Source organism: Enoplosus armatus, chromosome 3 (assembly GCF_043641665.1).
Source record: "Enoplosus armatus isolate fEnoArm2 chromosome 3, fEnoArm2.hap1, whole genome shotgun sequence".
Lineage (NCBI taxonomy): Eukaryota > Metazoa > Chordata > Actinopteri > Centrarchiformes > Enoplosidae > Enoplosus > Enoplosus armatus.
The window spans coordinates 15,317,603-15,334,623 of record NC_092182.1 but is presented as its reverse complement, the minus strand read 5'-3'; the positions used below and the strand labels follow the sequence as shown (position 1 = coordinate 15,334,623).

The 17,021-nt window shown below is 39.9% G+C and overlaps 1 protein-coding gene across 1 annotated transcript in view; it reads right to left on the bottom strand.

Moving 5' to 3' along the window:
* The window catches only part of cfap20dc (CFAP20 domain containing), a 32,111-nt gene that overhangs the window by 2,857 nt on the left and 12,233 nt on the right, over window positions 1–17,021 (bottom strand). Inside the window, exons 13-15 of the mRNA XM_070903156.1 lie at window positions 9,212–9,550; window positions 7,238–7,477; window positions 2,527–2,588 (exon numbers count right to left, since the gene is read on the bottom strand). Coding sequence (XP_070759257.1) covers window positions 2,527–2,588; window positions 7,238–7,477; window positions 9,212–9,550 — 641 coding nt within the window. The remainder of the gene's footprint in view (window positions 1–2,526; window positions 2,589–7,237; window positions 7,478–9,211; window positions 9,551–17,021) is intronic.

Below are 17,021 nucleotides of genomic sequence, written 5' to 3'. Positions count from 1 at the left end.
AGCTCTCAACAGCGAGGAAGCCTTGCAGTGATGCCAGGATGCTCCAAAAAACCAACATGATAGAATTCACTGTAAGTGTGTCTCAGAATGCCTAAAAGAAAAGAAGCGAAAACAACGACAAATCCTGTGCAGCTGCTCTTCAACATGTAAATCAAGGCTTGCTTCGAAGTCTAATTTCTGTAGTACAGCTGCGGATGCTGTAGTGGTGTGAGACAAGTCGGGGAGTGTGTTTGAGGTGGCTGTCAATAGTAATATTCATTTCAGTGGACATTCAACCAAACAGCATAACCCCACTGAATATTTAAACAGCCCGAAAACATATTGGCATTGAAATATGACCGCAAAAAAAGAAAGCAAAAATTGCTCCTGCGTGTCCCCACTGTTGATCAGATGTAACAAATGTGACATTTACACACAACAGCATGTCAGTTTCAAACAATAACACCCTGCATAATATTTATATACATGGGAGTCTACACGTGTTCATGCCAGGCTACCTTGCTTTTCATCAATAAATCAAAAGCATCAGAGAGGAGGTGGTTGCATAATTTGGGTAGCGGAACTATGATGCAATCCCTTTGTCTTGTTTTGTAACATGCCGAATGGTTGTGTACACCCACGAAGAGATGGAGATGTGCAGAGACAGGGCTCAGCGGGCAGTGAGGCGAAGCGGGGTCTCCAGATCCCTGTGAGGGGGGAACCAAGGGATCGATGCATATACTGCCATGGCCGGGTCTTGAAAGGGATATGTGGTGAATTGTAAGCTAGCTTTAGACACTGCCCAGAATTCTGATTGCTCTTTATACTGTACTATGCTCCCAATGTTAATGTGTGACACTGTATTATTAATGGTATTGAAGAGTTTCTTCTCCCTCGTCCTCTGATTCAACATATTAAAGGGGACCTATTATGCTCATTTCCAGCTCTATATTTTCATTTTGAGTAGCTCGAAAAAGTCCTGATTTATTTTATACTGGCCCTTCATGCATTGGCCGGCCAAGTTCAGGAAGTCTTTGGAAGAATTTCCAAAGGCAAACTGTAAACCTAACGTTACTAAGCAACACTGACATAATCATAAACATCTCGTCTGTACCTCGAGCAGAGATACCATATAAGGACATCCGTGCCTATCTGACATCAGATAGACACGGCGATTGAAAAAAGTTGGAAACGTAGCGTTCAGAGCAGTCTTTTGGCTCACAGGGATTACTTTTACATACACATTTTACATTCACCTCATTATTTGGCAACTTTGGCAACGTTTAGTATGAATATCCAATATTGTATCTTTGAATATATGACAGAAAATAAGGAAAAGCATAATAGGTCCTCTTTAAAGCCTTAATTCTGAGCTATTCGCCTCCTCAGGAACATTACAAAAAAAATGTACATTATTTGATTTAATATTGCCTTGAAAACTATGAAGCCAAATGATCTTCCTTTAAAGAAAAAAAATCTACTCTCAGATGCGGCATAACAACGATCTGTAATGTTCAACACACGAGGATATTTTCAGATGAAGTGTTGTAGCTGACCTTTTTGTACACACTTTCTCTCATTTCACTTGGTGGTTTCCGAGGTGTTCTGGGCTACATAATACTGCATGTGTTCTTCTTAACATTGTATGTGCCTGAAGTTGATATTGGATACACTCACCCAAATATTTAAAATAACAGTTGTAAGTTATTCTGCCTCCTCCAGTAATATAAGCCCATTCATCAATGCGTTTTCTTTTTGAGGTTAGAACTTTAACTTTACTCTGGTGCGGACCTGTAGGCATGTAAAACTAGGTGGAACATGTCCTGTGGTTGCTTTGCATTATAACCTACTGAGGATTTCTCCTTGCATGGCTGCTGAAAGTCAATGCTAAATGGTGAGTCTAACCCATGCCTTTTCATTTTTAAGGACTTGAACCAACATTAATTGGTATGAATTAGTCTAGTAGATAAGAAGTTGCCTGATAAGCACAATAATACGTGAGAAACAATCTGTACTTGTGAAAATGACAACAGCAGTTAAGGGAGAACAAAACTACAGTACCTGGCACACTCTCAATTTATTAATGCTGATCTGTGAGCGAGATAATCCTCACTCTGCGTATCTATCTGACAGTTGACATTTAGCCTTAATTCTGCAGTCACTGTTTACCATCTGATTATGAATTTCAGGGTGGGATTCATGTACATGCAGCCAAATACAAATACAGGCTACATGCTTGTGATTTTCTCAACTATTATCACTTCCACTCACCAAGACCTGGCTAATAACAACCCAGTACCCAAAGTGGTTTTTGGAGAGCGTGACAGTTCTTTTTAAAGAAAACGACTCTATTTATAACCTGACCTTCTCACACAATACGTAAGAATGTGAGAAGCACATACAAATGTATGATATCACTATACAAGAGTTTTGTTTCTATCTTAGACTGTCGACCTTGTCTTGTATATTTTATTTATCATACATTTACAAATTTGGAGCTCAGCAAAATATTGTTGCTACATATGTGTGTGACCCGTGGTTGCTTACCTGGGGTTCGATTGCAGGAGGGGGTTCATTTCCATCTGATAGTGGTGACCCTGATTAGCTGGCTTAGATCAGCAATATAAGGAAAAAGAATTAAAGGTTGTGTTAAAAATGTCACCAAATACTCATAACCAAATGTTTTCAAAAAGTATTATTAATATTCAAATATCTCAATTAAGTTTAAAAGAGCACTAAGTGATCTGTAGGGGCATAACAAGAATATAACGTACACTCACAGCACCTCAAGATTGAAAAGGTTTTTTAGGTTCAGAATGACCTGTTTCATTCAATACAGCCCAGTAATGACAGCCATCATGTCCACCACCATCAGACTACTATTTAAGCTCAATTGCTTGACAAATGATGGTTGTCAAGCAACAGAAATTGTGTATTTCTTGACAGATAAACTTTCACAAGCCATTTTGTCACTGTTGTGCACATGGGGAATGTTGTAATGTAAAGGGCAGTCGTTGCAGTGTATTTTTATTTCATGGCCATTGGGAAACAGGTCTCATCCTTAAGACTATGACATATGAAAATGTACATTCTATTTCTATTTCTGTCTGTGCTTATCCATGGATAAATCTACTGCAGCTTAGCCAGAGAAGTCAACTATGTCATCATGCCACTTAATAATTTCTGTCTTTCGACCAAGCATCACTCAAATGCAGGGCGAGGACATCCCACATAATGCCTCATTGAAATCTACAGGCAGACATCAACAACAATACTGGACCAAACCCAAGCTAGACAAGGAAAGTCTTCACAAAAGAACCCAAAAGCACAACCACAAATTGAGCTTAAAGCTTCTGCAGTTTATGGAAATCCTTGTGCAGCCTGTTCAGGTCAGGACAAAAAAGAATCCTCTTCTGTGTTGTGTGCTGTGCTAACTGGCTAACAAGTCAAGTATGAAAGATCGTAGCCTTTCTGGCAGAGAAGAGAAAAACACACACAAGAAAAATGTGGAGAGCAGAAAGATGCAGAAAACATGGGTGAAAAATGAAGGGTGACTAAACAAAGATCAATGGAGCTGTAAAATCTTATAATCTGTTCAGAAATGAAGATGTACTCTGAGCGGTAACAAAGGATTGGAGCTGGCTTGTATTTGTGATTGGGCGCCTTTTAAAACACTAACAGCCACATTCTTTTTGAGCTGTCTTTTAACTGAGGTAGAAGATAAGAATGGTTTCACTTACAATATGTGGCAATATTCAGCTGTAAGAAACACAAGCGCGTTAGCCTCTCCATCTCTATTACTCTCCAGACCATATTATAGCCTCAGGAGGCTATTTAAGTCTAGTGCCTGCTTAAAGGCTATTACATTACATGACGTTGATGAAGGAGCAGTCATGTTGGAGCTGTAGTCTTTGCATTGCTAAAGTAAATTTTAGGTATATGTGTGCTTCAGTGCCTTCTGTATTTAATCCTCTTCTAAAAATAAGACGGGACCTAAAATTGTACCCTGTAGACTTCTGCAGGTAATATGTACTGATGATGATGAGTTACCTGTGGGGTGATGGAGAAAATACTATTGGGGAGGTAGGAGCTGAATCATTTCTGTACTTTATTTGTAATATTAAACCCGGCGCCTCAAATGGTCATTTAAACTTACATGAAGTACAGAATCAAAGGGAACGCTTAGGTCTAAAATAATTAGAAGTACATCTGCTGCCAACAGAAGCACATTACTTATTTTGAACAGACATCACCTCTTAATCCAACAGCAAAATGTGGTCAGGAGGGTGAACACATCTGAACAGATGACTTGCCTGAAACACTACCTGCTGTACAGCTTCCCAGAAAAACCCAGGATAGGTGTTGGCTAATAGGTCGCTACACATCAAGTATGGTCCTCAATCCAGCCCACCTTCTAGTTGGCTCTTATAGCTGGCACCTCTATTGCTGGACTAGTCTCTTTGACTGATGCTCAAACATTTAGCTATTCTGGTGCTCAAGCTCCACTATTCCCCCCCTACTACATATCTATCTATCTGTATCTATATGTGCATCATCTGTTATCCGGCACGCAGGGTCAAATGATGCTACAACAATCAGAAAACCTAAAAGAGCTTGTCTTCTTGGCTCTGATCGACATTCTGGCCCTTTGCCTGCCCCCTGTTATGGAGACATAAAACTCAGCAGAAACCTTCAGGTTCAAAACATTTGGTTATAAAATGATGCTGCACAGCATTTCGGGGCTGCACAGACCTGTTTGGCAATGATGATCAACAAAACAGTGCTAGTGCCAGATAGTTTCTTTTCAACATCCATCTTACTGCCTTATTTATCAAGGCAGTTTCCAGGTGATGGCTGGTGGATCAGCTCCACTCTAGTGGCTGTTTTTCTGCTTCTGTATATGCTATTTCTTGTTTTTTACCCTCCGTTGTGCTACTGCCTTGGCAGAAGTGCACGCTGAGCAGCACATTAGTGAATCTCAGAACTATCACTTCCTCCTAATACTATTTCCCCGAAATCTATCTTACACATCTCATACTAACAACCCTCCGTTGACTTTAAGAAATATCTCGGACTAAGCCTCACACACCTAAATGTAAGGAGCTTGCTTCCAGAATTGGACTTGTGTTATTAAGTGAAACTACGCCAGACTGTCCTCACAGAAACCTGGCTCAATGCCAGTGTTGCTGGATATAAGTCGTTTAGATGTGACAGGAAAACAAAAGAGTTGTTTCACTGCACAATAACTTAACTCTTCTTCAAAACATTGGCTATGTTGCTCTAAATGTATATGCTAGGAGAAATACTCACGTTAATTCCATATTGTATTTACCACCCCCTTCGGGAACTGATGGTCTACCAGATTCATATTTTTCTAATAAACGTACCCTCATTGCTGTCAATCATAATTTCACCCCTTAACTTGCTCATGCTGTTTGAAACAAAAATATATCATGATCTATTGCATGAGTTTCTGGCACAAACACTGACTGACAGAATTTTAGACAGCAGTAAGTATTATCTTTATACGCAAAACTAAATCTGATAATTACCTACTCCAATTTTTAAGGTGCAATCATAGATTCTGTTATTATGTTTAGTAAGAGTTTTGAGATTAGATTGAGTCCTTCACATTGCTCTCATAATTAAATGTGATAATCACTCTCTTATTAATGAATGTGGTTGAAAATTTTAATAAACGTTTCATCCCATCATAAGATGTATTTGACAGCTCACCTTTATGTAAAATTGTGACAGAAGAAACAGCCTCTTTTCAAGCCAAGAATGGGCTGAGTATTCTATACTAAAAAGATTTTGGTTGTAGTTTTACTCTTTGAGTGTTTTCTTTTTTTCAATCTGCCGTCTGTAGCTGTAATCATCATCATGGTCCAACAGAAAAAAAGCCAAATCTGATATGACAGTGGGAGAGCTGAACCAGACCACAGAGAGAATATGTATCAAATCCAGAACCACATACTGTAATCTAGATTACCACAATCATACAATCTACAAGGTCATTCTTTCGTGTTCAACCTAGCAACCGGAGCATTGCATGCAATCTCCTGGGGGTGAAGTTATGTCTGGGCTGGTACAACAGCTTCAGCAGCAGAGCCAGAAGCAGCAACAGCATAGATGGCAACAGCAGGGCCACTCGAAATCACAACATCCACGGACAAGAAATGGCTTGTCAGTTCTAGTGGAGGAGTCCCTGCCCCAGACAGAGACTATTCTTTTCCTAGGTCCCAAAACCATCAATTGTTTTTATCTTTCACAGACACTTATTAGGTCCTTTTTGAAGTTTTATTTGCTACAATGTTCCCAAAACTATATTTCTATCTGAAAAATCACTTTTATGGCTCGTGTCTTTCTTTATCTCTCTTCCTCTTTATTGGCAAGCATTTCCTCAATATGCTGATGGTGGTGCTGTTGCCATATTTATTTAGAATTGTAAAGCACTGCAGCTGATTCTGAAAACATCACTTCAGGGTTTGATCAAGTCAAATGTAAATCCCATCGTGTCCCTGAGGAAAACTGTACCCACTGCAAGGTCTAAAGACACATGTTATTACTGGTGACCACATCACTGTGTCCTCAAAAAAGAACCATGAGATGATAATCCCTGTGGTAATACCACTATTCATTGTGCTCTGCTCGAATCTCAGTATATTAATGGAAACCTGCATATATAGAATTGGTAACAGGCCTATAACTCGAGCATCTGTAATGATTGTGCTCACTGGGGATCCTACAGTGGACCCAGTGGGGCCAGGCAGGGCAGTGTTCTCCCTTCATAAGTGCAATGTGCTTATGCTAATAGACCATAGATCTAAATGACCTTCAATAGCCAAGAGCAAACTATACTATCTTTGAATTCTAAAAAGACTTCTGGGGATCATTTCAAATGACCTAAATAATTTTGAGTCACTGGGGGAACCGTGGATATTATGCCAGTGTACTTTTAAAAGCCGTAAGAGGCCAATTACTGTGTTTCTATCTCCATAATCTTTTGTAATGCAGAAAACACGCTGGAGAAAGAGGTGCATTAGCAGTTCATGGTGGCATAAGTTGGGGGCTTGAAATGGAAATTAGCAAGGGTGAGGATCAACCAGGGTCAAAAAAATTATTCCAGATGGAAGATAAAAAGAGGGACAACCTACTAATGGTTGTAAATAGTAGATGAGCTGCACACTAGTGTTGCTTGTTAGTGAAGAATTGCCAATGAAAGATCAAGAGTTAGAGAGAGTATGACAGTACAGACCATGGAGATGTGGGTCCAGGTAGAGGTGTCGTCGCTGCTCATGCTGATGCTGACATTACACTGGTGGATCTGAGATGCACTGAGGCCTGAGGCCCTACATTCATCTTCCTCCTGCTCCCTTTTTAGACTTGCCAGCATTCGAAGCTCCTCATCATCATTCCCATGCGTTCGTAGACTGCTAAGCAGGCATAAGTTGTAATCGCTGGGATAAACAGGCTTCAGTGGGTTGTCTTCTTCTTCCTTTAAAACGATCAGCCATAAAAAAGAATAGACTTATTCGGAAGCAAACCAAAATGACAATGCCTTGTACTTTGTCACAGTCAGATATGCACACTCAATCCACAAAGTTGATACAATGTTTTGTTCAACCAACAAAGCAGTGTGAATCTTAAAGCAGCAGACAGTAGCCCCAGACAGAGCTCAAGGCAGTGCTGGACATAATTCATTGTTTTGACCCTCTGAGGAAATGTCTTTTGAGAGTGGATCTATTGATCTAAGAGAGCGCTATGCTAACTTGATTTGTGACAAAATGCTAGGATGCCTGGTGTTGCCCTGATGTTGAATCAATGGCAGTCAATAAACCAGGGCTGCAGGGAGGGAAACAAACTCCTTGTCATATTTCTCTGACAACCTTTCAGTCAAAGCCTTCACTGCATGCTGCCTGCTGGAGTTGGCATAAATCGACATTCAGGAGCTGCACTGATGAAGGGATGCTGGGATATGTCTCAGCAGTGAATTGTGTAAATGCAGAAAGCAACAGCCAAGTGACAGATCTCCCTTCAGGCCTTGTGATCGCTCCAGTTGACTATCTTCTGATCCTGGATCTTTTCAACTGGAGCAGCGACCAGCCTCAATTTGTAACAGACCATAGTCTGATCCCTCCCAGCACGGCATTACAAACCTTTTCACAAGTCCTCCTTAGCTGTCCAAATCAACAGTGACCGCACATTACTATGGTCAGAAAGAGACAGCTAGACTGAATACTATCAGAGCTTTTAATAAGCCGCAAAGTTGCCACAAGGCCTCCAATCCCACTCTGCACATCCCAACTGAAGATGAATCAGATGAATAATTTTCACTGTAAATTATAAGAATTGAGCCAAGCCCATCGACTGGAGGGAAGAAAATCATGAAGACATTCACTCTCTTTTTTATTCTGTTGTGATCTCCACTAACTCCACCACTCCAACTAGATGCTCAACTTTTTCCACCATCCACTCGATAACATTGTCTGTCTGATGTTTAGTGCTGGGCAAATAGCGTACAGTGGATTTATCAAAGCTTTTTTTGGTGGAAACAGTTGCCTACGGGGATTCTTGAGAGTGGCTAAGACATAAAACGAAAATATGTGCTTAAAGAAGCTTAAAGCTCTGTAGAGTTAATTCTCCTTGATTTTAGGAATATGAACACCCTCTTTCATTTTACACATTCATTTGATTAAAATATCAATAAAGATTGTATCATTTCACCAGCTCAGAAGTTCTGATGACATAAACATCCTCGTCTAAAACATATTTCATCTCTCAGAAGTGTGCTTGCTCTTGCTCTTTTCCTCAACGATGACGTAAATCTTAAAATCAAAAGACATTAATGATAAAAATGGAAAAACTCAGCTTGTCATTGCAAATATAGGAGGTGTTTGTTGGGATGTCAAGCTTGTTTTTGTGGATACGTGTGACATCTGTGAGATAAATAATGAGCATGTTTGTTTTGTGAGTGTTGACACAGTGAGAGGTTATCCAAATTGGCAAATGTCTTTTGTGGAAATATAATGTAGCATCAAACATGGGCATCTCACAGTGGAGGTAATTAGGGATGCTGGCCAATGGACAGGTGTTCAGTAGTTATGCGGTGGAACTTCAAAATAAGTAATTTATATGCTTGTCTCTATATCACAGAAAAAAAAACTTATATAGAGCCATAGCACTCTGGATGAGGCCTAGTGTTTGTTAAGAAGGTAGATATGAGCAGTACCTTGTGCTGTGTGGAGTCATCCAGTTTGACTTCTTGCAGGAGCCTCCTAGAAAGTGATACACTGCTCTTCCCATTCACAACCTGGTTCAATACCTCTGATCCATGTGGGCCACACTGTTCCTGTCTGCTGGGTGAGAGGCAGCGTGTGGGGACAATCTCAGCTGTTTCAGCTCTCTCACTGCATAGAGCCTGCCTATTGGTGGTAGCTGGACTGAGCTCTTTTGGTGTTGTTTGGTCCATGTTATGAGATTCATCCAGAGTTGGATTGGGAGATTTGGGAGTGGCACGGTTGGACTCAACACTAGTTCTTTGATGCTGGAACGTGGTGTAGCTCTTGTCCTGAAAGAAACACAAGGACTAAGTGAACAAATACTGATTTAAAATGATTGTAATACAAACTGTAAAAAGGATGATTAGCCATGACCTAAGAGTGTATGGTAGACTGTTTCCAGTGTTTAGCTCAACAACTTTAATGTTGTCTTATGCCCTTTAGATTGATGTGTGCTCAATGCAACATGATAATGAGATGGCAAACAGTCATTGGGATTGACCAGGTGTTGGTGGCTTAGCTTTAAATTAACCTCACAATTAAAAAGGCTAATGGCGTTCTCTTAAAGTCTGCTAATCTCTCCTCACCTTCAGATTCAAAGTTAACACTGTGATGTAGTTCAAAATGTGTCACCTACCAATCAGGTTGCATAACACACTGCACATACAGACACAGTACATAGTTCTTTTCAACATTAAAGGAATACTCCGCTGAAAAGCAAAGTTTTGAATATCAAACACTCATCCCTGTAGGCTTGAAAGATACAGGATTCTGAAAAGTTTGTAACTTGGACGGCAGCTGGATTCACAACAGTAACAATGCATTCCAATTGTGACCCAGTTTCACAACACAAAAAAACGCCCATGGAAACTTTTCCTGTAGCAAAAACCACTTCTGTCACTGACAACACAGGTAAACCAAGTGCCCATCCTTAGAACCGTAGTGTACTGGGTACATACATAAACAGAGACCACTGGCACATGAAAGCTGGCCATACAGAGGCACAATTGCGAAATACTTACAACCAGATTGCCAGCAAACCTACATTTCTTAGGTTTATAATATAGACATTGTTTCTCATGAATTAAACAGCTTGAACCTTCCCTCAGAACAGCAAAGACTCTCTGTCGCTCTATTTCTTTACTCCGCTGTCTCTTTTTGAGATGCTTTCTTTCATCTTGGAGCTTTGTTTTGGGGTGGAAGGTTATCATAAGCCCCATGAGGTTTTTTAGCTCACCTGCGCCATATGTTATTTGTTTTCTCTTTTCTTTCTAGGCCTTTTTATTTTAAGTAAGTGCAAGTGAATAAATAATAAACTACAAGGGTTTGTAGTGTGTGTGTATAAGTGTGTGTGTGCCAGCCCATGTGTTGAGGACATATAGCAATGCGCTGTTTGGCTAGCATTTGAGTGTGAGTGTCACACAGTACTGCATAGTCCATATGTTCAATTATTATTGCATTAAAATATTTCAAATAGTTTATACAGTTCATTGCTTTGTTTTGCTTTTAATATTTCTCTATGTTTAAGAACAAACGTTAGCTCAAAGAATTGCATGAACCTGATGCAACACCTTGAAAGATGATATTGCTCCAAGTTGAGAAATGAGCAACCTGTCATATATAAATGAAAATCAAAATCAGGGCAACTCGTGCCACAGTCTGATGTATCATGGTGGCAGAATATGGTGGCTTAGCAAGCTAAAGCTTAGAGCATGACAAAGCTTAGGTGAACTGTCTCACAACTTGTGTTGCATGTCTTGCAGTTTATCTATTTAAGCAAAGCTGGCATCCATAGCCTTAGAAATATGTTGCATGTCTCAATTATTACCCGCTGCTAGTGACTGTGTGGAGTTCTACAAGAATGGTCAGTCTGTTTAAACTACTTTTGTCAGGCTGTAAGTAGTATGTGCTAATATTCATTTTTTTCTGCTAAAAATGATTGCATCAGCTATTGGATATGTATAATGATAATAATGTATAATCACTAAGACTTTAATTTATGAAGGACACAGAAGGCTGTGACCACATTTTTACCACTTTTATTATTTCAGTACTAAGCAAGCATGGCCTACAAACAGCAAAAGCCTTTTTGTGTCACTATACTGAACTACCGTGACCGGAAACCTTGGATTAGCTGACGCTAGTTAGCAGCAAGATGCCCCCCTTCTCCACAAATAACTTTCACAAAATTCTCCAGGAAGTTGCAGTGCTTGAAACTAAGCTCCACCAATTAGAAGGGAAAGTGGAAGTGAATGGACTGTGTGGGAGTTTACTTTACACTCAAAACAGTGGACAAGAGAATGCTGACACACGGCTGACTAACACCAACAAGACTACTAAGAAACAGGAGGGCTATCGGTCTGGCAATACATCGTATATACTACGTTTGTAGTAGTCCTCTTTGGAACTCTCCTGGTGCAAAGTCTAAGAATAAATCACTTTCCTGGGATGTGGAGAAACGAATGACAGCCCAGAGCCCAGCACTGAGATGCTTCTAGCTGGCCTACACTACCATCCAGGCAGAGCGTCTCATCAACCCCTGAGCTTAGTAGGACACAGCTGTGGACAGATGCAAAAGGAAGAGTTAGCAACAAACCTCCCAAACAAGCAAGTCTACAACTTGAGAACAGATTTGCACCGCTGCTGCAGGACCCTGAATCTCTGTCACATGACCTAGATAACCTCTCATCCTCACACACCGGGCTAAGTACAAAGAGTAATTCTGAAAGCAAAATGCTACAGGGAAAGCTAATGACTGGGACACAAACTCAGATTGTGGGTGGCTTTGCTATTAAATATGTAAAAGGCATGAGCAATGAGAACACCAACACGTACAGCAACCCCAAGGATATGGTCTCTGATACAAGAGAAAGAATCCCACATATTCTGGCTGCACACCCAACTGTGAAAAATATCATAATGCACACAGGGACTAATGACATTGTGAAACAGCAATGAGACGTACTGAAACAAGACTTTACTGATCTATTGAACACACTCAGCTCCTTGAAAACGGAGGTGTTTATCAGTGGCCCACTACCACCAGTCAGTCGAGAGATTCAGCAGACTGTTGCCACTGAACACCTGGCTTTTTAACTGCATGTACCCTCCCGTTCAGTGCACTTTATTGACAATTTTAACTTTTTTTTCTGTGACCACAGACATCTTTTTTAGGGCAGATGGAATTTTCCTCAACAAGTCAGGCATAAAACTGTTAATCTCCAATCTATTTTACTTCCTGCGTCACCCATCTGCTCCGTCTGCCAAGGACAAGAGACACGAGGAATCAAAACATCGACAAGACACAGCACACCAGAAACCTTGAAGGAGAGCCATTTCAGAGAGAGCCCCTGCCCGAAGAGAGTTTAAAACATGAGAGGCGTCAGAACCAAGAGAGAGAGTCTCTGCCCCACATGGATTCACTTTCTTCAACCTCCTGAACCCAATTCAGTTCGCCCTCCTACCCAGTCACCCTCTCCCCTCCTGGAGTTTACAGACCAAATGAAAGAGCTGGTCACTGCTGGGACCAAACTTCCCCCTCCGTCACTTCCCCGGCCCCATTCTCATTTACTTTCCCCTAACCCCCCCAGCCTCCATCCACTATTGGCTTTAAGTCCCCAGCCAGCTTTGACACGTGTCCCAGTTATGCTGCTCTGGGCCCCCCCACCAATTCTACAAACGTAGCTCTGCTGAATATTCGATCTCTTACCAGCAAGTACTTTTTAATTGATGATCTTATCACTACCTATAATCTGGATTGTATGCTTTTAACTGAAACCTGGCTAGATAAAAGTAGCAGTGCACCAGTTCTCATTGAGTCAGCCCCTCCCAACTTTAATTTTGTGAATGTGTCTTGACCTGACAGAAACGGTGGTGGTGTTGCTGTTACATTTACAGATTTATTTCAATTCAAGCAGTTATCATATGGTGATTTTGCCTCCTTTGAATATCTTTGCATTGTGTTGAAAGGCTTACCAACAATCCTGCTGTTAACAATTTACAGAACTTCCAAGGTCCTCTACAAATTTTAATGATAACTTCACTGAGCTGCTTCCTGTTATCTCAACAGATTTGGACTATCTTGTCATAGCCGCAGATTTTGACATTCACATTGATAATCCCAAAGACAAACCTGTCAGGGAATTCTGTGGTCTATTTGAAACTTTTGATCTGTTGCAGCATGTGAAAGGGCCCACGCACAGTCAAGGGCACACACTGGATTTGGTAAGGGTGTTGATACTTTTAGCACTGTTGTCAGATTGACGACAACATCTTTTAAAAGAGGCTTTGTATTTACAATTCTAACATAAATAAGGCTAGACAAGCCTTTTTCTTTACATCATCATCAGCAATATCAACAAGCCACATGCCTTATTTACCACTATTGAGAAGCTAACTAGCTCCAGACTTCCTATTTCTTAATAAGTAATGAGTTTGAATCTTTTTAAGTTTTTTTTTTAAGTGAAAATAATTTAAAATATCAGACTGGCCATGAATTCCTCCATGTCAAACAATGGAACCAGACCACTGCTGCAACCACACAGAAACAATTTGGCAACATTCAATGCTATCAATACTAAAACTCTGGAGGATGTAGTGAAGCATCTTAATTCATCCACCTGCTATTTTGACACCCTGCCAATCAGCTTTATCAAAAATGTTTTCAGTTGCTTGGAAATGGATGTGCTGAAAATTCTCTCCTTCCTATCAGGCATTTTTCCAAAATCACTGAAAACCTCAGCTGTTAAGTCCCTTAGAAAGAAGGTCAACCTGGATCCTTTAATACCAAATAATTACAGACCCATCTCTGTTCTATTCATTGGAAAATAAAAAGTTGAGAATGCTGTTTTTGACTTTTTAAATGTAAATGGACTATTGGACAATATCAATCCTTCTTCAGACCTCATCTGATGAAATTTGTCTGAATACTGACTGAGGTAAAACGTCAGTTTTGGCGCTACTTGATCTTATAACGTTGCTTATCACAGCTATGCAGATGACACTCAGATTTATTTAGCTCTTTCACTGAGTGACTATGGTCCCTTAGACTCACCCTACCAATGCAAGTAAATAGCTGGATGCAATAAAATGTCCTTCAATTAAATAAAGACAGAAATCAACAAGGAGGAAAGATATTGGTCAGAAAGAAGAAAGTTATTGGTCAGCTTGATTCCAGAGCTATGAAAACAAGTTAGAAATCTTGGTGTTTTTATTGATTCAGGTCTGAGCTTCAGCAGCCTTTTGTCTTAAATATTTACACTGGCTTCCAGTTATTTAAAGAGTAGATTTTATAGCGCTGCTGCTATCTTATAAATCACTCAATAATCTTGGGTTAAAATACATTTCTGGTCTCCTATGCATTCAAGGCCCTTTAGGATTTAAGATCTTTAGGATGTAGTCATTTGAGTCAGAACCAACAGGGTGAAGCTGCTTTTAGCTACTAGGCTGCACACAGATGATTATCTCAAATGGGCCACCAACCCTATAGCCACTTTCAAATCTAAATTAAGAACTATACTGTTCCCCTGTGCCTTTGATTGATTGGTTTCTCTGCACTATAACTGTGTTTCTGGTCTATTGTTTTTGTCTCTTTGTATTTTATTTTATCTATCTATCTTTAATTAATTAATTTCATTTTGGATTTAAAGCTTATAGTTTTTTCTTTGCTTATGTAAATCACCTTGAATTGCTTCTGTTTTTAAAATGTACAATATAAACAGTGGTGAGCCGTCAGGGCCAGCAAGGCCTTCTCTGTTGGCCTAAACATCATCAGAACATAAATTTAATTTTAATATTTTTTTTTCATAAATATGTATTAAATTATTCCTCATAGTCTTTTCTCTTCATTTCATAGCTTTCCTCTTGGTTGCGCTGCTTCCAGCATTGTATATTTATGTTAGAGCTTTCATCCAATCATATTTCAGCTGTCATGTGTTGCCAGGCTCCAAGAAATCTTCCCGAGGCCTTCAGAATTAACAGTGGGGGCGCCTGTACACTTAAATGAACTGAAACAGTCAGATTGTGATAACCAATCAGATTTCGAGTTGGCGACATCAGGGCCAGCTAGCAGGTATCACGTTGAACGTGACACGTTCACGTTCTCTGATTGGATACGCACTAGTGAGAGGCAGCGCTATTAGAGTGCAGTTAACCAAATGGAAGCTGGTGTCCCGTTAGCGACTCGAACGAGCTAAAACTACTTAATTCGCGTTAATTTCGCTGTTTTTTTTCAACCCACAATGGCTGAAGGAGGAGAAGAAAACTGCTTTGCGGGTGCGACAATGTGCTGTTTAGTGGACTTAAAACTTTGTAGACTGATTGCCTTTTATTTTTAAGTTGTGACAGTATCCAAGCGAACATATAACTTTTACTTTACTACTCTTTTAAATTTTAAATGCTCCGGAAATAAAGTAGTTGTACTCGACTATGTTTGTTTCTGTATAAATGTATGGTTTCGAGAGCCATGGCGTCATAATGATGGTATTAAGAGGTGGATTCATTCAGTGTAGGACATCACTGAAGGCCTAGGTGTGAAATGCACGGCTCGCCACTGAATATAAATAAATCTAAAAACCTTGCCTTCTACAGCAAGCACCTTCCCTGGATCAGTAGAACCTCACCTTCTCACTCATTTTGAATCTGTAAGGCTGGGTGGTTACCGATACCCATGAATTAAAATGTTTCCTTTCTGCCATGTACTACCTGCTATGGATCTGTTCAGTTAAATTTCTATACACCCAATATTCAAGCTGAACTTCTGTGTGTATGTGTTACAATTTCTATAATTTGAATATCTATAGCTTTGGACTTTGTGAGCCAAGCAGCTTATCTGCTTATCTGTTTCTTTCTTACAATAATAAAACGCAAGATATGCTACTGACATGACACTTTTGAAATTGTTTTACAGCATGTTTCCTCTTCAGCAGGATATCAAGACAGAAAGTCACAGTGGTCACGCTAAAGTCATATACATGGCTTAACATAGTTTCAAATGAGCCATCACAGTTTGCTGATATTCAAATAGTAACTCATCAAATGTCTCATAATAATAATAATCATAATTGAGCGCCCTTACCTGTTGATATATTGAGTCTTCGTCATTTTATGGAAACAAATAACCTACCCTTCATTTGTGTCTGTATGGCTTTTTCATTTTTGTATTACCAAACATATACATCTCCTGAGCAGTGTTTCCCTATCGAAGTTGAGGAAACAAATCTTTTTGTTGTTGTTGTTGTTGTTGTTAATTAACAATTATCCTGATGCCAATATAAGTAATTTCAATCCCTTTCAACAAAACTCTCCTCATCCACAGTTGATTATCTGATCAACGGTAGTACTCAGTGATGTTTATAGTTGATTTGGTTTGTAGTCCAAAGCAGCAAGCTAATGCTGACTGTAATAGGAAAACCATAACATTTTTTATTTATACCAACAATATCCAATCACTTTTAAACTGACATGTGTTTCTCTTGTTGGCAATGGCACTGAGGCAAGTGGTTAGACTCTGGCCAGTCAGACACAGCATCAGCATTAGCTAATTAACTGTTAGTGAGCCAGCAGTAGCCTGGTAAAGCTGCTGTAAATAGTCTAACATTTGAGAGACTTTTCTTGTAAATAAACAAAATGTTTCCAGCATTGTGTGCATGTGTGCGTGCATGTATGTGTGTCCTCGTGCGCATGCAACAGATAAACAAATTGGGGACCCAAACATGCCAGATCCATAGTGCTACTAAAGGTCAAAACTCAACAGGGAACCTT